The sequence below is a fragment of the Eleutherodactylus coqui genome, chromosome 3, assembly GCF_035609145.1.
Source record: "Eleutherodactylus coqui strain aEleCoq1 chromosome 3, aEleCoq1.hap1, whole genome shotgun sequence".
NCBI classification, from domain to species: Eukaryota; Metazoa; Chordata; class Amphibia; order Anura; family Eleutherodactylidae; genus Eleutherodactylus; species Eleutherodactylus coqui.
This window is the reverse complement of record NC_089839.1, coordinates 135,212,926-135,234,179: the sequence shown is the minus strand read 5'-3', so window position 1 is coordinate 135,234,179 and position 21,254 is coordinate 135,212,926. Positions and strand designations below refer to the sequence as shown.

The following is a 21,254-nucleotide window of genomic DNA, read 5'->3' as shown; positions in this document are numbered from 1 at the left end:
GCGCTAGTGGCAGAAGGCGCAGTACCGAGGGCAAGGTAGCAGGGGATGTGCGTAGATCGAGCAGCATGTACATCCCAGGCAGTGCAACAGTCTTTAAGGGCCTGGCCAGCTTTATGGCTCCCCACCAAGACTGTGTCACCGCTCCCCAGTCACGGCTGAGTCGGCGGGAGCACTGTAAAAGGATGGTGAAGGAGTACGTAGCGGATCGCACGACCATCCTTGGTGACGCCTCTGCCCCCTACAACTACTGGGTGTCAAAGCTGGACACGTGGCCTGAACTTGCGCTGTATGCCCTGGAGGTGCTTGCTTGTCCTGCGGCTAGCGTCTTGTCGGAGAGGGTGTTTAGTGCGGCTGGGGGAATCATCACAGATAAGCGTAGCCGCTTGTCAACCGACAGTGCCGACAGGCTAACACTCATCAAGATGAACAAAGGCTGGATTTCGCCAGACTTCTGTTCTCCACCAGCGGACAGCAGCGATACGTAAGCAATACGTAGGCTGCACCCGCGGATGGAAGCTACGTTCTCTCTCACCATCCAAAACGGGGACATTTCTGCTTCATCAATCTGTGTCTAATATTCCTCCTCCTCCTCCTGCTCCTCCTCCTCCTGCTCCTCCTCCTGAAACCTCACGTAATCACGCTGAACGGGCAATTTTTCTTAAGGCCACAAGGCTCACTCAAATAATTTTTCTGAACAATTTTTATAAGTTTCAATGCGCTTAAAAGCGTTGGAACTTTAACTTGAACCAATTTTTCGTTACACTGGGCTGCCTCCAGGCCTAGTTACCACTTAAGCCACATTAACCAAAGCGATTAATGGGTTTCACCTGCCCTCTTGGCTGGCCATGGCCAATTTTTGGGATGTACATTAGTACTGTTGATACAGCAATTTTTGTGGGCCCTCGCCTACAGTGTAATCAAATTAATTTTTAGCCCACCTGCATTACAGCTGACGTTACCTCAGCTGTGTTGGGCAATGCAATGGGATATTTTTATGTACCGCCGGTGGGTTCCAGGGAGCCACCCATGCTGTAGGTGCACACGGAGTTTTTAATACATCTGTACACTTGTAAAGAACCCCAGTCTGACTGGGGCATGCAGTGTGGGCCGAAGCCCACCTGTATTACGCACGACATTACTACCTCAGCTGTGTTGGGCAATGAAATGGGATATTTCTATGTACCGCCGGTGGCTTCCTGGCACCCACCCAGGCAGTGGGTCCACAGGAAGTTTAACCTACATGTGTCCACTTGTAAAGAACCCCAGTCTGACTGGGGCATGCAGTGTGGGCCGAAGCCCACCTGCATTAAGCACGACATTACTACCTCAGCTGTGTTGGGCAATGCAATGGGATATTTTTATGTACCACCGGTGGGTTCCAGGGAGCCACCCATGCTGTAGGTGCACACGGAGTTTTTAATACATCTGTACACTTCTAAAGAACCCCAGTCTGACTGGGGCATGCAGTGTGGGCCGAAGCCCACCTGTATTAAGCACGACATTACTACCTCAGCTGTGTTGGGCAATGCAATGGGATATTTCTATGTACCGCCGGTGGCTTCCTGGCACCCACCCAGGCAGTGGGTCCACAGGGAGTTTAACCTACATGTGTCCACTTGTAAAGAACCCCAGTCTGACTGGGGCATGCAGTGTGGGCCGAAGCCCACCTGCATTAAGCACGACATTACTACCTCAGCTGTGTTGGGCAATGCAATGGGATATTTTTATGTACCGCCGGTGGGTTCCAGGGAGCCACCCATGCTGTAGGTGCACACGGCGTGTAACCTACATGTGTCCACTTGTAAAGAACCCCGGTCAGACTGGGGCATGCAGTGTGGGCCGAAGCCCACCTGTATTACGCACGACATTACTACCTCAGCTGTGTTGGGCAATGCAATGGGATATTTCTATGTACCGCCGGTGGCTTCCTGGCACCCACCCAGGCAGTGGGTCCACAGGGAGTTTAACCTACATGTGTCCACTTGTAAAGAACCCCAGTCTGACTGGGGCATGCAGTGTGGGCCGAAGCCCACCTGCATTAAGCACGACATTACTACCTCAGCTGTGTTGGGCAATGCAATGGGATATTTTTATGTACCGCCGGTGGGTTCCAGGGAGCCACCCATGCTGTAGGTGCACACGGCGTGTAACCTACATGTGTCCACTTGTAAAGAACCCCGGTCAGACTGGGGCATGCAGTGTGGGCCGAAGCCCACCTGTATTACGCACGACATTACTACCTCAGCTGTGTTGGGCAATGCAATGGGATATTTTTATGTACCGCCGGTGGCTTCCTGGCACCCACCCATGCTGTGGGTCGACAGGGACTTCACAATAGGGAGTTGTACCTGCCTGTGTCTATGAATTAAAAAGCCCGGTCTAACTGGGGCATGCAGACACCTTGACAGAATGAATAGTGTGTGGCACATAGGTTCCCCATTGCTATGCCTACGTGTGCAGCTCCTGATGGCGGTGGCACAGGATTCTATTTCTCATTGCTTCTGTACAGCATTGTGGGCTATCGCCCCGCCCCTTTTAAAGAGGGCCGCTGCCTAGCCATGCCAACCCTCTGCAGTGTGTGCCTGCGGTTCCTCCTCATGGCAGACGCACTTCTAAATAGACATGAGTGTGGCGTGGCATGAGGGCAGCTGAAGGCTGCGCAGGGACACTTTGGTGTGCGCTGTGGGGGGGAGGGGGGGCGGTTGGTCAGCATGTAACCCAGGAGAAGTGGCAGCGGAGTGTCATCCAGGCAGTGATTGTGCTTTGTTGTAGCTAGTGTGGTGCTTAGCAAAGGTATGCCATGCTAATGAGGGCTTTTCAGAAGTAAAAGTTGTTGGGAGGGGGGGGGGGGCCCACTCTTGCCGGTATTGTGGCTTAATAGTGGGACCTGTGAACTTGAGATGCAGCCCAACATGTAGCCCCTCGCCTGCCCTATCCGTTTCTGTGTCATTCCCATCACTTTCTTGAATTGCCCAGATTTTCACACATGAAAACCTTAGCGAGCATAGGCGAAATACAAAAATGCTCTGGTCGCCCATTGACTTCAATGGGGTTCGTTGTTCGAAACGAACCCTCGAACATCGCGGGAAGTTCGTTCCGAATAACGAACACCCGAACATTTTGGTGTTCGCTCATCTCTAATAATGTTTAATTATGTTAAGATGAAATCTCTCATACTCTGTGAAAAGCTCTCCTCTACTGCCAGCAACCATGGCAAGCTTCATCAAGTTGACAAATTATCTTGGTAGCAATGTCAATTATTAATACACATGAAATGGGAAGAAGGGCCTTTAGACTGTAATCAACGCCATTCCCCGATGAACAAACTCTTATCCCAATAAAGGCCCTTTTCCATGAAATGTTATCATTCAAAAAAAGGTTCAAACAAGCGAAAATCACCAATAATTGTTCAGTATAAAAGATTGAATGATAAATAGTTTGCTTTTCATTCATTTTATTCTGGCCTAAAAATCATCACTGGCTCCTTCACTAATCGTTCAGTGAATATGAGCGACTGAATGATTTTTCGTTTGAATGAGCCAACGATGTATCTGCTTGTATAAATGGGCTGCACAAATGAACGAGCGAACTCTGACATCGTTCACATGTTCAAACGACCAATAGGCAGGTCTAAACGAACCCCAAGTCTTATGGGGCATATAAATAGGATGATTATTGATCAAAATGCGTTGAAACGAATGAATTTGAGCGAGTCGTGGAGTGTAGATGCAAAAACATTTATTACACTATTCGTTATCGCTGACATTCAGTGAGCATAAAATCCATCGCTGGATTGCGTGTTTATAAATCTTTTTACAGATTATAACCAGAACAAAATAATGACACGCTGTTTTCACTCACATTTTTTAAACGCTGCAGATGAACTCTGTAACTCTGTATTCCATTGTCTTCTTTATGGGATTTGCTAGATTAGAGTCCATTATAGCTACTGTTTAAAATGATGCTGATAGCATGGTCAATTGAGGCTATGGATGCACTGTGTCACCGATGGGTCAATATGCAGGTAATTATGTACTGCCATTCCAGCGAACAGGACTATAACAGAAACACAAGTAAAAACAAGAAAAAACAAAGACCAACTGAAACAGAAACAAAGTGCGTCTCCAGGTATCATGCTCTTCCTTCTTCAAAAGAAGAGCAAAGTGGGGGTAATTTGCCCTTCTAGGGACAAATGAGAGGAAGAGAAGGCGGGGTGGATAAAGCTCACTCGAAAAGGGAATGATATAGGTGCAGATCGCCTCCACAGCCCCAAGGTGGCTTAGCACAGCATCCTCAAGGAGGTGCACCTCCCATTGATATTTGTTCTTGAAGACATATAAATAGAAACAGTCCCTGGGTTTGTCCCTAAATCTCTGAGATATGAATAAAACTCTGCCACGTAGCAAAAGAAAGATTCCACTAGTTTCTCTTTGTAAAGAGATCCATCGGTTCAGTTCATCTTGGATAAGGATGCTAATTTGTCAAGGAATGCTCTAAAAAGGGTCTGTACTCTGCAAGATAGCTTTCAGCCCTGCTGTGGCTATAAAGAGGAGCAGTTTACGTGCCCCTACAGAGCAACGATATTTAGGCAGAAAGTTGTGTGACTTGGTATCAACTTGGATCCGTGCCCTAAAAGTTTGCCAATGGACATGCCCAATAGTGCAGTGGTATAGGTTGGCATTGGGTGTTCTGCAATTAAAACGGTTTGGAGTTGTGTACATGCCCATATGGTATTCCTGTAAGAGTGTCAGATACACCCTATGACAGACTTTACCTTCACTTGACCTTATCTCTAAAAGTCTTGCCTGGTGCAAGCGTCTGTGGGTAGATTCCATAGTTCTAGGGATTATCAAAGGAGTCGATGCAGGTGTATCCATTAACCATATCACAACATTAAAATTGATGTTGTCCTACACCAGAGGGCTACTAATAGATCGATGGAGGCTGCTGATCAGGCCCTTCACCCCCACAGGTCTAGACAGCGAAGTACTGCCAATCACATTCCGGACAAGCTCTGGTAGGAGCCCTCAGACATAGTTCCTGGTTTGCGAGTAAAAGACAAAGGGCATAGGCAACTCAGCGAATGTCTGCTTCATTTGCTCATGGGCCAGAATTTTTCCACTGAATTAACACCTTGTGCATGTCATATGTAAAAATTTGGATATGCATTACCAACCTAAAATTGAGCTCATGTATAAAAGATAAGTGAGGAGATATAAAAAGGGACAATCGGCAATTATGATGCAATCTGTTCCTTCCACATGGTAAATAATAATTGGTTGCCTTTAATCTCTTCTGGCAGGCTATTATAAGGAATTGTAGGAGGTTTATAACACAGAGACAATAGCCTATGCTCTAGAGTTAAGTTTGCAAAGTTAGATGTTGAATATAGCCAAACCTAAATTATACAAGCTTGGGCCACCAAGATATAGTGTTTAAGGAAAAACAAAGGACTCTATAGCGATGTGCTAAGACAGTACAAGAGAGACTTATGGGATATGTTCACTTGGGGGCAGGGGCGTAACTATAAGGGATGCAGGGGGTGCGGCTGCACCCGGGCCCAGGAAGTTTAGGAGGCCCATAAGGCCTCTCCTCTCTTTATAGGGAGCCCAGTACTATGAATAAAGTATTGTAGTTGGGGACCCTGTTACAGTATTTGCATTGGGGCCCAGAGGCTTCAAGTTACGCCTCTGCTTGGGGGACTTGTTTTTTGTTTATGTTTCTATTGCCTGTTAAGTGTCTTAGGACACAAACAACTTTATCTAATAAAAGAGATTTGAATTGAAAAAGATATAGTATTTAATGTGTGGAAACTTAATCCCCTCAACCTACCCCCCCCCCCCCCCACCACCACCACCTCCATTTAGCCTTTGCTGTTGTAATACTTTGCTATTCCAGATGTTCTCCCACCCCATATAAAAGTTCTATATAGATACTTAATCGTTTTTCATCCTTTGGTGTCAGAAGTATTGGCTATGAATGAAAGTGCAAACGGGGGAACTTTTCCAGTAGCCCACCGTCAATTCCAGTAATTTTATATGTGGTTCACTATTAGTTTTATATAACTCTGAGGGGGTTGTTTGGTGACGTGGATCCCCAAATAACTTATGGAATTATTTTCCAACTGAAAAGGGTAGTTGGCTGTCCACAAGGGTTTGGCTGGATCCTTTAGTAATAACGCTTTGGTTTTGTGGAGATTTTGGGTGAAATCTGAAAGCTTACTAACAGTACGTATTTCCTGCAATAATGGGGTCAATGAGATCTTGCATTACATTTATTACATTTTGTGGATGTAGCAACCAATTTTGAGAATATTAAATCCAGATTTATAGTTGCATAGAGCTTGCTTGGGTATCTTTTTGATGCATTCTTTCCTTGCCATTTAGCTAAAGCACTGGTTACTTTGGCCTTTTAGGACATCTTTGTGGTTTGGTTAAAGTATAGTCTGCTTTGATTTGAAAGAAAATTCATCAGGTTTTTTTTTTGCTATTAAAGCCCAATTTACACGCAACGATTATCGTTCAAAATTCACTCAAACGATATCTTTTGAGCGATAATTGTTGCATGTAAATGCTACCATTGTTTGCTTTTCGTCCGAACGATGATTTTTAGTTTAGTTTAAAATCCATCCTTTGGTCGGCAGCTGATAGCAGGAACCACATGCTGGGATTCTCCATTGGAGCTCTGATAACATTGTATTCAGCTGCAGTCCCTTGGCAGAACAAAGGGGCTGTAGGCAGATAACACACCACCTGCTGTTCTCTGCATACAGCTCAGGGAGGGTCATTTATATGCAAATGAAGGTAATAAGCTGCTAATGGGCATTAGTGCCCATTAGCATCTTATGCAAAATGATCGCTAAAACTGTCATTTTCCCTATCTTTTGAACTAATTTTAAATGATCATCTTTGCGTGTAAGCAGGGCTTAAAACAGCAAGGAAAACATGCTGGCATGTAGGATAGGCTCATATATTTCCCTTGTCGCTCTAGCTGCAAGAGAAATCTGGGAATCTGCATTTGACCTTGTGTGTAAATTGGGTTAGAACTGTCCAATGATCATTACTAGCAAATGGTCCTGGGGTTTCAGCAGGAAAGAAGTACTATTGGTAAGCTTTCAGATTCGGTAGCATAGAATACATGCTTACATGGGCCAACATACATCACTTTCCACTTCTGCTGCAACAGTTATCCCAAAATCGGTATTTGATTCTGCTACATGCCGTATGTAAATTAGTTCAGAACCATTTGATGGGTGGGCCAATACTAGTCTTCAGCCTTGATACACATCAGCCATTCTGTATTTACCATAAATAAGCCCGCAGCCAGTGACTACAGAAAGGGAACTTTCTAGAACATTTTCCTTTTGAAGATATAAAACATAACAGAATACACATTCTCTATATACAGGGCATGGAAGTGACAATTCTGCACTAATGCTAAATATTTGCCCTCGGTGTTGTGTAGTCTGCGGCAGAGTATTTTATTTGAAGGAAGCTATGATGTCTGCAGTAGTGGTCCTAACTCCTTTTATGAGGTTTCTTGCATTCCCCATTGATTTGAAGGATTTGCTGACATCCAATTGGTGGCGCTGTAGAGGTATTGTTCTATCTTCCTTATTTCCAACTCAAATATAAGCCTCATAGGTAACTTGCAGTTCTGGGTCTTTCTTTACCAGCTTGCTTTACTTTGCAGATAACATTTGTGTGTTTTTCCAGAACTGTGCAAATAAGGGAGATGGAAATAATACCCCCACAGTGCCGCCTATTGGAAGGCAGCATTTTTTCAAGCCAAAGGTAGACTCTTTATACAAGCCTTGTAACAATGACTGGAAATTAAAAGCAAAGCCAGACTCCATGCACAGACATCTGTTTCAGGATATTTGCCCTTAATCAGTGTACAGTAGGAGTCTGGCTTTGCTAGTGAGAGGCCTGGGACAGGGGTCAGAAACACTATCTTTTCTCCCTAGGGAGAGCACCTAGAGTCCTAGACAATGAGTGAGGAGACTCAAAAGACCCATTCATGTTCCTCTGGGTAATATGCAAATAAGGGAGATGGAATAATACCTCCACAGTGCCACCTATTGGAAGGCAGCATTCCTTCAAGCCAAAGTGAATGGCCTTTTGAGTCTCCTCACTCACTGTCTAGGTGCTCTCCCTAAGGAGAAAAGATAGCATTTCTTTCCAGAACTGTGAAACAAAAGTATCTTCTGTGTAAGGTCGCTCTCACATCGGCGTTAGGGTCAGTTCAGGGTTTCCATCTCTGTGTTCGGTTTCTGGAATAAAACGAAAAAAATTTTTCCCTATTGTTTTAAAAAAAAAAGGAAAGCAAAAAGAAAGGCTTCTGTTTGCTTCCACTCTGTCAGGTGTCTGTTGTTTTGGACAGGGAAATAGTGCAGTCTGCAGCCTTGATTGGGGTCTTCTCTCTGGCAGGCCTTGCTACCTTCTCTCCTCTTTCCATCTTCAGCATTTACTGTTGGCGGACATGTAGGAGGCCCCATACAGATTTGATTGCTAAAGTGATTTTCGACTAGTAAACTTTGATGACCTATTTGCAGGATAGGTCAAAATTAGCAGATCAATGGGGATTCAATGCCCAGTAGCCCAACAATCAACTCATGGGAAAGAGCCATGATGCACTGCAAAAAATGCAACACTGTCCACTGTACGAGGGGCTGCTGATAAGTCTTTAATTGTGTGGGTTATTTTGTTTCTATGGTAACAAATGTTAGATCACATAAAAGTCTTATGTGTCACATATATGTTTTCAAAATTTTGTGTTTGTAGCTTATGGCAACAGTGATCTAGACACGCGGGAAAACAAAATGGCGGAGTTTAAGGCGATATTCACAGCAAATGAGAGCAGAGGAGTGATAAAATTATTGTTTCTGCAAGGAAAGTCCGCTGAGGATATTCATGGTGATATGTCGCAGACATTGGGGGATCAATGCCCTTCATATTCTACAGTTAAGAACTGGGTTGCCAAATTTAAAACTGGCCACTTCAGCACCAATGATGAGGAACGTCCTGGACGGCCGAGAGAGGTTGTAGTTCCGGAGATCGTCGATGCTGTGCACAGCCCTATACTGGAGAATCGGCGAATTTTAGCTAAAGGAATAGCAGACCTCATGGGGATTTCTCATGAACGTGTTTGTGTCGTTATCCATGAACATTTGAACATGAAGAAGCCATCTGCAAAGTGGGTCCCCAAATGTTTAACAACAGATCAGAAAAGCATGCGAGTGAAAACTTCCTGCTCCCACCTATCAGCGTTTCCGGACTGATCAGAACTTCCTGGATCAACTGGTCACTATGGATGAGACCTGGATTTATTTGTATGACCCTGAAACCAAGGAGCAGTCAAAAGAGTGGAGGCACAGTGGTTCTCCTCAGAGTGTTCAGGGAGCAGAAATCAGCCACTAAGGTGATGGCGTCAGTGTTCTGGGATAAGGAGGGCGTGCTGCTAGTGGACTACCTTCAAAATGGTTCCACCATCAATGCAATGTATTACATTGAACTTTTGGACCAATTGAAGGCAGCTCTGCAGGCCAAAAGGCGCGGCAAGCTGTTCAAAGGAATCTTGTTCCTGCAAGACAACGCCTCCGCTCGCACTGCACAAGCAACCATGGCAAAACTGGTGGAGCTAGGCTTCCAGATGGTTGACCACCCACCTTATTAACCAGATCTAGCTCCCTCCGACTATCATCGGTTTCCAAACCTGAAGAAACACCTCAAGGGTACCAAATTTCACACCATTTCTGATGCCATGGCTGCTACGGATGACTGGTTTGAGGCACAACCGAAAACCTTCTTTTTGCAAGGCCTATAGAACTTGGAATACCGATGTAAGATGTGTGTTGACATCAGTGCAGAGTATGTGGAATAAATGTAAAGTTTAATCTTCCTATCTCATTTCTTTCTGGGTAAAGACAAAGACTTATCAGCAGCCCCTCGTGTAGTGGTCCAGAATAGTACTGCAGCTTTCTAATTCCAGTACCATTCTTGGCCACTCCACAGTTCACCGTGTTGTGCTGCCTCCAGCGCACTATGCTGCCAGCCCATGCCAATCTGCTTTTCATGATCAGGTCATCAATATTTAGTACAGGAAGCCCTTGTAATGATTTGTCAAGATTCATCTAATGTGTATGTGCAGCTTAGTTGTGACATGAAAAATTTGTTTGGCTTAAATTATCCAAATCTTTCATTTGCGTTGTTCGGATATCTAACATGGGGTCCACGATTCCTATTTCCTGTGGTAATTGTCAGTATAACGATGCTGTTATTCATGTAGATAGATGGTCTCTATCAGTATAGTTTTTACAGAAATCTGATGAATATGGAAGTAAGAGATTGATAAAAATCACAGTCGTCACCCTACATGAGTCATCTTATCATCGCAGAGTAGATTTACTGTAAGAGTTATTGGTAATGCCAGAAAATGACTCAACCCTTCTACATTGGGGCTGGGGATGTAATGCTTTGTGGTTGTCCTTTTATATATGTCAAATGCTATGACAGGCTATAGATTCGATCTTGATGCAAATAGAAACTGCAGAGATGCTTCAAAATAATCATGCATCATTGTTACGCATGTACACACCTACACTAGCTTTTTTTTAGATGTCTTCTTTAATGCCTCCCTAATGCAATGCAGTAACAGAACGTGGGAAAAAAGAGGGATGGAGTGACCCCCAGGGAGAAATACGCAGATCCTTTTGTAAAAATAATTTCCGTCTCCCTGGTAGGGTTAAAATACCTCTAACAGGCACAGCCCACTAGAATATCGTGTCAGCCTACGAAGAGGACATGTATATAACTGGGCCAATAAGCAATTTAAAAAAGATGGGTGTAGGTGCAACCTATCAAGAAAAGCACGAAACATAAGAATGTTAGATCAACCCCTCTGTTTCATTATAATCCAGCTTAAATAGACCCGTTTCGGAGCTAGGACGTCTCTTCCTCAGTTTTTGCTGGAGACATATGTCCGGAGCGTAGGCAGCACTAGGACATTGGTCCTTTGAGCAGAGAAGAGAAATACTCATCTTCTATACTCAAAAGACAGACATCCCAACGCTCCGGACATATGTCTCCAGCAAAAACTGAGGAAGGGATGTCCTAGCTCTGAAACATGTTTATCCCTCGATTCAATAAAGGATTGCTTGAAATAATTTGGGATTTCATGTTGAGTTAAAGTAAAAATAGTAAGAAAAGTTATGTAGGAGATAGGGTGAATGCAGACGTCCGGGTTAGATTCCGACTTCGAGATTCTCGCAGTATGATGCGACTCTGTTCCCCTGCAGTCACCCGCAGTTTACCTGTCTGGCATCTTCGCTCTGCTCTGCAGATGTGCCAGCTGGCGCACAGCCGCACATGCGCAGTGCAGAGCCAGCACATAATGCCGCGATTTTGCTATGGCACACGTTTTCCGCAATCAAAATCTGAGCTTTCTGCATAGGATTGCATAAACCAATACAATCGTATGGCAGCGTGCAACAGCGGAAATACCGCGTGAAATCTCGCCACAGAATGTCCGCCCGTGTGCATTCAGCAATAGAGAGAGAGATAAGAGAAGATAGGAGAGGAGAAGAGAGAGAGATGAAGATTTGCTATTTTTTTTCTTTTATAATCCTTACTATAGGTAGTTTGTTTTCTGCTTTTGTAAATAAAGATATGGTTAAGAAAGAAGTCTGAGCCTGTAGTGAGAGTCAGTGATATATTAATTGCTGGTGTCTGCGCTTTCCACTCACTCAGTCTCATGATCTCAGAAGGAAGTGAAGTGAGCGCCTGATGGTCTCTAGATGAGAAATACCCCGGCTGCTCACATTAATCCATCTGACAGGGTATGGTGTTCGGTTCTCCCACCGTCCCTGACCTAAGGAGAACATTCCATGTGGAAGTTATATCATGAGTCCTCCTGATTCATCACGGGAAGCTGGCTGCTCTGCATGGCATTTACTGTTTGCATACAAGGAGCAAAATTGGTATCCTACAAAGAAGCTACAGTGACTATATCTTTAGAAAATGAAGAGAAGAAATAACCTTCCATGTCAGCAGAGATGTGAGTATAGTAATAGTATAGTCTTCTAGCCTGGACCGTTCTGTGCTCATTTTCTGCTAGAAGACCTTCTTTACATTTAACCACAGCTTTCTATGTTTTGTATCTGCAGTCCACTTGCTTTTTCTGCATTAGATGTCTTGCAGACACGTCGGGTATACTTATGTAATGCAGATGACATTAATGTGACACTAGCACCTTAAGGCGTCGGTCATTGTGACTGAAAGCAGAAGCTTGGGCTCAAAGACTGTTGGATTTCCAATGTATCACATACACTTTGATTCCCCAGAGGATACAGCAATTTACTAGATGTATCTTGACTTTGTATTCTGAATCACATTTTGAAAGTGATGCTGCCTGAGATCTCTTCAGTGGTTCAGCTAAATAGCGAGGCTTGTAATAAGTCCACCTCAAAACTCAAAATAAGAACATCTCAGACTTCAGTTATTACAATGTCAGAAGGTTTTATGCCTATTTTATAATAAATAATAATCTCTACAATTAACCCACTACTGTGTGTGTGTGTGTGTGTGTGTGTGTGTGTGTGTGTGTGTGTGTGTGTGTGTGTGTGTGTGTGTGTGTGTGTGTGTGTGTGTGTGTGTCAAAATATTGAACTATAGGGCTGGATTTATACACTTAGATTTTGTCTATGTTCAAGCAAACACAATATATTAAGTGAATGCGTCATCAGAAAATGACCTATTAAGTAAAGTTTTAATGCTAAACATTTTTATAGAATATTTGATTTTTTTCTTTAATGTTTGATGTCCTGATTTATATTTTTTAAAAATCCTGTAGTTTTCACACTTACCACGAAACCTAATCATAAGGTGACACTTCCTGTTCTGTAGAGAACCCTTCCCAGTTGTCCTCTCATTATCACTGGCAGGAATAAAATGACAGGTAACACCTGTAGGAGTGCAGAGCACAGAATGGCCTGTAGACAGGCATTTTATTGTCTCAGATGAGGGAAAACACCTCTGTCTGTGGCAGCAACTGATCCTTTTATGTTTCTTCCTGCCATGCCCACAGGTGTTCTCCCTCATCTACAGGCCATTCTGTGTACTGAACTCCTACACACCCATATATAGATAACACAGGATCTACCAGTCACAGTAGGTGATTGTCACAACTCACCTCCTACGCCTCCTTGCACAATGACACATCATAGAACATGCCACATGAGGTGGGGAATTCTCCTTCAATGGAAGTGTTCAAACAAAGGCTGGACAAATATCTGTCTGGGATGATCTAGTGAATCCTGCAATGAGCAGGGGGTTGGACCCGATGATCCTGGAGTTTCCTTCCAACTCTAGTATTCTATGATTCAATGCCTAGAACAGTTGCATGTAGAAGTCAGTGGGTCAGCTGCTGTCCATTGTGTGAATGACCTATGAGATTTCTTGGAAACCTGAAACTTTTCTACCGTTAATTCTACCGCAGAATATTCGCATTCTCGTCCTAAATTTAATTGATCATTGACATTAAAATGACACATTTCTGTGAAGCGCAATATAAACACACTCCTCCTCTTTTCCAGTATTGTGGTTTATCTCATTGTACTTTTAGTATCTGTTATTTATTTGTTCCCATTAGTGCTGAAGTGGAAATTTAATTTCATAACTTCATGAAATATGCATGGCAGCACTTTAGAATCAAGCCTTTCATGCAAGTGCCATTGCAACTGCAGCATGACATTAATCAAGGGGTCAAAATTGCCAGACACTTTCTAGTAAGTCCCTGTGTATTGGGATGAAAGCATTGTAACCCTAGCTCCGCCCCCTTGTACGCGTCATCGCGTAGCTCCGCCCCATGACGTGTGCCGGTTGCAGCCTCCTGGTTGGCTGGAATCAGCAAGTGATGGGGGCGGAGCTACGCGATGAAGCGTACAAGGGGGCGGAGCCAAAACGCCGCTGCTGCCAAGCCGAAGGGAGAAAACCCATCTGCGCAAGCACGTCTAAAAAAGCAAGAAGACACCGAAATTAGACGGAACCATGGCGACGGGGACGCTAGCAACGGAGCAGGTAAGTGAATAACTTCTGTATGGCTCATATTTAATGCACGATGTATATTACACAGTGCATTAATATGGCCATACAGAAGTGTATAACCCCACTTGATTTCGCGAGACAACCCCTTTTAAGAAGTTCATTTAAGGGTTCTGTTTATTGATGACAAATAGTGACAAATTTCAGTTTACTTACATAAGAATATAAAGTAACCCTTTGTCCCCCTTTACTAAGGCTCATTTGCTTGAGTACATGTGCTGCAGTTTCCTGATCCTATTCCATGTCTTATACCGATATGCTATTTTGCTGTGTAAAAACTTTTACCTATTTGTTTTATATACTTTTTTATCCATATAGTATTGCCCTTATGTTGTGCATACATGTATATACTCTTTCTGAGACCCCTTATTGGTTCACATATCTATTGTTGTTCTATTGCATACCGCATGCGCTCTACATGCTTACCATTTTATGCTTTTATCTACATTTCATTTTGCTCTTTTTATCTTTCTGTCTGTCTATCTATCTAATATATACAATATATACATAAGCATCGAAACACATTTTTGCTGGCTTATTTTATGCAATAAAAGGTTAAAAGCTAACTTTACTTACAATTGTTCTTCAAAAAGTATTTGGAGTGTTGCGTCTTACAGCTTTACCCACTTTTCTCTAACAGCTTTACGCCTTGTCTATATAGGTGCCACTGTGGTTGGCAGCACCTGCTCTCACTCAGTTTTATATAGGCCTGCTGTAATTGGGTTGACATGCACCATCACAGGGTTTCTCTACCTCCTTTTTCATTTCAGCCTAAACTTAGACTAAGATAGTAATTAACACTAAAAAAGACATATGTCCATCTACTTCTGTCTTTACTGTAAGAGCAGTGAGACTATGGCAGGCACTTGCTTTAAGCTGAAAATGTACAATCAGAAATCTGCTTTAAATGGCATAGAAGGATTGATGCTGTTGAGAAATGACAAAATGCCTATGGGTGTAAAGTAACACTACTTATGGCTTATTCAGTTTCTTCATTGTCTCTGTTACATTTGAGTTCATGAAACATTTTAGCACAAAGCAAGCTCCCTGCTACAGGGTAACCTATGTTCACTCAATCTGAGCACATTATAGTCGACTGAGTAAATCTGCTGAATGAATCTCATCAAGAAGCCCCTGTCATAAGCAGAAGCTTAGGCTTACTTGTGCTTTTATTGGCGCTGACAATATCTGCCATAAGCATGTTGCGGTGTGTCAGCCACAGTCAGAAAGTTGAACCAGGGTGACGTTTCTACTGCAGCCTGGTTCACATGACCGCGCCTTGGGTGCTGTTGAATACCGCATTCCTGTCACTGCAGAAGGTCCTTGTGAGTGTTGTCTGTCAGAAAACCCTCTGGGTCTCCGGTCACTGCAGAAGTAAAATTGGGTGTCACTTGTTGGGACTCCCTCAGTATTTTTTGCTTATTCTAGCCCTGCCCCCACATAGGCACTGGTTATTCTGCTATGTGCATGCATGCTGTTCAGACCTTTGTCTGTCTGTCCGGTGTTATCCATGTAGTTCTAAGTCCTGTCCTGTTTCTGCTACCCGTCCGAATGATGATCAGACACCCAAGTCTTGTTTGTTGCTACCTGTACCTGAGTCTAGTGCTGTCAGTTCCCTCTGTGAAATGGTGATCGGCTGATATATGCTACCATGTGATGCATTGGATTCCAATGTATCAGATCGGCCGGGCGATTTTCCGCTGCGTAAAAGCACCCAGCCGGCCAAGATTGCGCATGGGAGCACATTTCGTTCAGTCGCTTTTACCCCAGCAGGGAAAGATAGTTCGGGAACTATCTTCCTTGCCGGAATATGGCTGCTACCATAGACTCCTATGGGAGCCTTTGACAGCTGCCGGAATAGGGAGGTGGGAGGGAATTTAGCAGCGTGTCTGCTAAACTCCCACCCCCTTCCCTCTGCCCCTTGCCGGCTGTTTGCAATGGGAGCGGGCGGGACGGGGCAGGTGCTAGTTGCTAAGCTCCATCCCCCCCCCTCCCATTGCTAGCAGCTGACATGGGGCAGAGAGGGGGCAGGAGCAATGGCAGATTTGTGTGCCTGCTCATATGTTTTTTCAGCAGCAGCGGACGCACGTAAAAATTCCTACACTCGTGTGAATAAGACCTTCCATTAGTGTTGAAATACGTTTAATATATTGAAGCAATGTGAACATGATTGCATCTTAGTTTACATTTTGGTGATGTCTGTGGATGGCATCGTAGTTGCATCCTGTATGAACGTAACAAAGCGTATTTAGATCACCAGAATTGCAGCATATGCCAACTATAACTTCTACAACTAGACATTGGATCTTACTCGGCAGATGCCACCAGTTTTAGCGCTGCGGAATAAGTTGGCGCTGTAAAAATAAAGATTACTATTATTTTAGCATGATTTGCCAACAATCTAATGCTTCCACAGGCAGGCATACACTGATCCTGAAAGGAAAGGACAACCAACTCGCCGTTCCTGTGTAAATCCGCCTACGGATCCTGCATAGCCAGGCAACAATCGCATAGTAAAGGAAATAAACATGCATCTTTATTGGAGATCATTAAAACCCTAAATCACTTGACTCTCCACACGCAAATGCGTTTGTTGTCTCAAAATCCTTTCTATTCTGTTTACTATGGAGCTAAGTGAACTTTCCTTTTGATCATGCATATTTCCTTGGTTTGATCGCTATCTGCAGCCATCTTATGTCTATGGTTAGCTGTTAGGAGGTGCAGGGTAAGCTACTTTGTATTTCAGCAGTAACTCATCCTAGAACACACCATCACATTTTAGACTGTTGGATGTAAATGTTGTGTATGAACAAATTAGATTTTGACATTTTGCATTGAATATTTCAGGGCTGCTCAGAAACTACACCTGTCATCGAAAAAGAAAAAACCGAGGACAACACCTTCCCTAGTGTCAGAGCCCCCACTTTTCTCAACCAGCTTTTGTGGGATTCTCCAAACTTCTCCTCCGCCTGCACCACCTTGTTTACTGAGGGCAGTCAACAAAGTGAAAGATACCCCTGGACTGGGCAAGGTAAGGAAGAACTTGGATCTTATACCATTAGCACTAATGTGTCATTACAGTGGAGATGCACCTCCCACCTATGTGTATTTACCAGTAACACTACCTGTGCACTGACAGGGTTAATTGGAGCAGATTGACACTATCCTCCATCCAAGCTTTATTTACACAGTTTGAAGAGGGGAAGAGGCTGGGGTTTTGCAAAACTTACAACCCTGACAAGGTGAACTAAACTGTAACTATGCGTATAAAAAGGTTAACTTTTCTGTCAGAGGAGTGTGAGTTGAGCTTACTGAATGCGGGGAAGAGAGAGCAGAGACACCACCTGTACTTTACATGCTCATCATGTGTGCTAAAGATAGGGATAGAGCAATTACATAGATTACATAGACATGAAGGTAGAAAGAAATAAGCATGCTAGACCAGAGTGTCCTGGAAGACCAAAGGTGTACAGAGATTGGGGATTGGATGCTCAGTTGGGTGAGAAGTCTTTCAGATATAGTACACTGATATGACTTTGGGAGTACCATTTTAAGAATTGCCTGTTCACTACAAAGAGCACCATTGTAGGGCTGAAGGACAGTCTGGGGTTCTCTAGTCCATGATTCCTGCTGAAGTATAATTACAAGCATAGAAAGTTTTACTTCAATGTGCAAAACCATTTGCTAATCTGTTTTATGTACATGATTTCTTATTTTAATATTGTGCTAGAATATTGGTTCTCCCAGGACCATAACAAGATATCCTAAAGCTCTTTTAAAGGGATTGTCCCAACTGGACAATCTTTACTTTGATTTAAGCTGCTCTGATGATCAGTTGTTATGTGACCATGGCAGGAGTAAACTAGTATTGCACGGGGTCCGTTCAAATGAATTGGTTATAATATGCACTCTTTGTTTTTAAAAAAATCCGGCCCATAGAAGTTGTTGTCATTTGGCTACAGGACTCGACATGCAGTTACATCTCAGGCAGATATGCAAATGATTAAAGAGGTTTTCCAGGCATAAATACTATTGATAACCTATCATCCACATAGCTCATCAATAGCTGATCAGCCCGGATCCATCACTTGGGACCCAGAATGATCAGCTGTGTGGGCGCCTGTTGTCTCCTCCACATTAACAGAGGTCGGAGCAAAAGCCTCCGCGCCGACCTCCTTGTAGTCGCCGGCGCTTGTAAGTGCAGACACAGCTCTCATTGAAATCAATGGGAGCCGTGCCTGCAGTGACAAGTGCCGGCCACTACGTGGGAGGTCGGCACGAAGTTTTCCACTCCAACCTCTGTGTATTTAAAGTGGAAGTCTCCGCGCCTACCTCCCATGTGGAGGCCAGTGCTTGTCACTGCAGGCACGGCTCCTATTGATTTCAATGAGAGCTGTGCCTGCACTTACAAGTGCCAGCCACTACACGAAGTTCGGCGCAGAGGCTTCCACAACGACCTCTGCTATTGTGGTTCTGACAGCATGCGCCCGCTCACATGATCAGTCGGGGTCCCGAGCGGTGGACCCCAGCAACTATTGATGACTAGAGATGAGCGAGCATACTCGTTAAGGGCAGATGCTCGAGCGAGTATCGCCCTTTTCAAGTACCTGCCTGCTCGTCAGGAAAGATTCGGGGGGGAGAGTATGCTCGCTCATCTCTATTGATGACCTATCCTCATGATAGGTCATTAATAGTATTTATGCCTGGAAAACCCTTTAAAGTTGTGGTGTGATTAGATGAACGGTCTTGTCATCTAAGACCATAAAAGTGGTTCCCTCTTGACCTATAGAAGGCTCTCAGAGCATCCTTGTGTATGCAGTGACCTCTTCTTCTGCTTGTGTGGAGCTTGTTGACTACTAGATGCCTCTACAGCACAGAGAAGAGATTTCACCCCGTTACCAGAGTCTGAGAGGGGCGCATTATTGGAATGTGAGAAGTTGGATGGTCAAATCAATGAATTGTTCCCCATTGGGCCATTGTGACCAGACGGTTAGGAGGTGTTGGGACCAGTGGATGCGTGAGGGCACACAAGGTGACCGAGCTTAGGACACCCTCGACAGATCACCAGTAGAGAGAATCCTCTGATCGTCTGACAGGCACGAGCCACTCCAACTGTTTCATTGTCTGCCATCCAGAGACAAATGGCGCCATCATTACACCCCTGTGTCTGTCTGAACCATTTTCGGGTGCTTGACTGAAGGACATTTAGTCTCACGGCGCCCATTACGGGCATGGCCTTTGACACCTACCATCACCTCTGTTTGCAGTGGTGTCATGAATGATGAAACTGGACTGCTATGGAGTGAAACTGGGTTGATTTTAGCGACAATTCCAAGCTTCGTTTGGACACTGATGATGGCTGTGCTCCTGTCTGGAGACCTCTGGTTGAGCGCCTCAGTCTTGCCTTTGCTGTGAACTAGCTCACTGCCCCCTGCTGGTGTGATGGTTTGGGGGGCTTCCATAGGCATTTTCCAGTAGGGTAATGTTTGGCTGCACACAGCAAGTGGGGGGGTCACAGGAATGCATCCACTACTGTGGCCTGCCCAGACCCCAAATTTATTGCTAATACTACAGGTATAGGACGATCTTGGATGCCAACTTCGACAGCCTACAAGTTTACGTGATCTAGAGGCTCAGTTACAGAACTTGTATGCCTCCATGCCCAACCTTATCACATCTTGTATCTAAGCTGGAGGTCTTCCAACAGGGTATTAGAGCCTCAATTCACACCCGTATTATATTTTGTATCCAAGCTAGAGGCGGTACAACAGGATAATAGATCCTCCATGCCCACCTGTATCACATTTTTTATCCAACAGGGTACTAGAGCCTCCCTATAAGGGGCCACTTCTCCACAATAAATGACGCTTTTACTCTGATATTATAATCACTTACAGTGGGGAAAAAAGTATTTAGTCAGATACCAATTGTACAAGTTCTCCCACTTAAAAAGATGAGAGAGACCTGTAATTGACATCATAGGTAGACCTGAACTATGAGAGACAACATGAGAAAACGCATCCAGAAAATCACATTTTCTGATTTTTAACAAATTTATTTGCAAATTCTGGTGGAAAATAAGTATTTGGTCAGTAACAAAAGTTCATCTCAATACTTTGTTATATATCCTTTATTGGCAATGACAGAGGTCAAACGTTTTCTGTAAGTCCTCACAAGGTTGGCACACACTGTTGCTGGTATGTTGGCCCATTCCTCCATGCAGATCTCCTCAAGAGCAGTGATGTTTTGGGGCTGTTGCTGGGCAACACAGACTTTCAACTCCCTCCAAAGGTTTTCTATAGGTTTGAGATCCAGAGACTGGCGAGGCCACTCCAGAACCTTGAAATGCTTCTTATGAAGCCACTCCTTCGTTGACCTGGCGGTGTGCTTGGGTTCATTGTCATGCTAAAAGACCCAGCCACATTTCATCTTCAGTGCCCTTGCTGATGGAAAGAGGTTTGCCCTCAAAATCTCACGATACATGGCCCTATTCATTCTTTCATGTATACGGATCAGTCGTCCTGGTCCCTTTGCAGAGAAACAGCCGCAAAGCATGATGTTGCCACCCCCATGCTTCACAGTAGGTATGGTGTTCTTTGGATGCAATTCAGCATTCTTTCTCCTCCAAACACGACGAGTTGTGTTTATGCCAAACAGTTCTACTTTGGTTTCATCTGACCATATGTCATTCTCCCAATACTCCACTGGATCATCCAAATGCTCTCTAGCAAACTTCAGTCGGCCCCGGACATGTACTGGCTTAAGCAGGGGGACACATCTGGCACTGTAGGATCTGAGTCCCTGGCGGCGTAGTGTGTTACTGATGGTAGCCTTTGCTACGTTGGTCCCAGCTCTATGCAGGTCATACACTAGGTTCCCCCGTGTGGTTCTGGGATTTTTGCTCCCCTTTCTTGTGATCATTTTGACCCCACGGGTGAGATCTTGCGTGGAGCCCCAGATCAAGGGAGATTATCAGTGGTCTTGTATCTCTTCCATTTTCTAATTATTGCTCCCACAGTTGATTTCTTCACACCAAGCTGCTTGCCTATTGCAGATTCAGTCTTCCCAGTCTGGTGCAGGGCTACAATTTTGTTTCTGGTGTCCTTCGACAGCTCTTTGGTCTTCACCATAGTGGAGTTTGGAGTGTGACTGCTT

The 21,254-nt window shown here is 44.3% G+C and overlaps 1 protein-coding gene across 2 annotated transcripts in view; it reads left to right on the top strand.

Moving 5' to 3' along the window:
• KIF26B (kinesin family member 26B) overlaps positions 1-21,254 on the top strand; it is a 326,887-nt gene that overhangs the window by 190,435 nt on the left and 115,198 nt on the right. The window contains exons 1-2 of one of the 2 annotated variants that reach the window (XM_066596112.1): positions 11,913-12,054; positions 16,947-17,130. In XM_066596112.1, the coding sequence (XP_066452209.1) occupies positions 12,041-12,054; positions 16,947-17,130 (198 nt within the window). In that variant the 5' untranslated portion in view covers positions 11,913-12,040. Of the gene's footprint in view, positions 1-11,912; positions 12,055-16,946; positions 17,131-21,254 lie in introns of those variants that run through there. The other variant, XM_066596111.1, reaches the window with a different exon arrangement.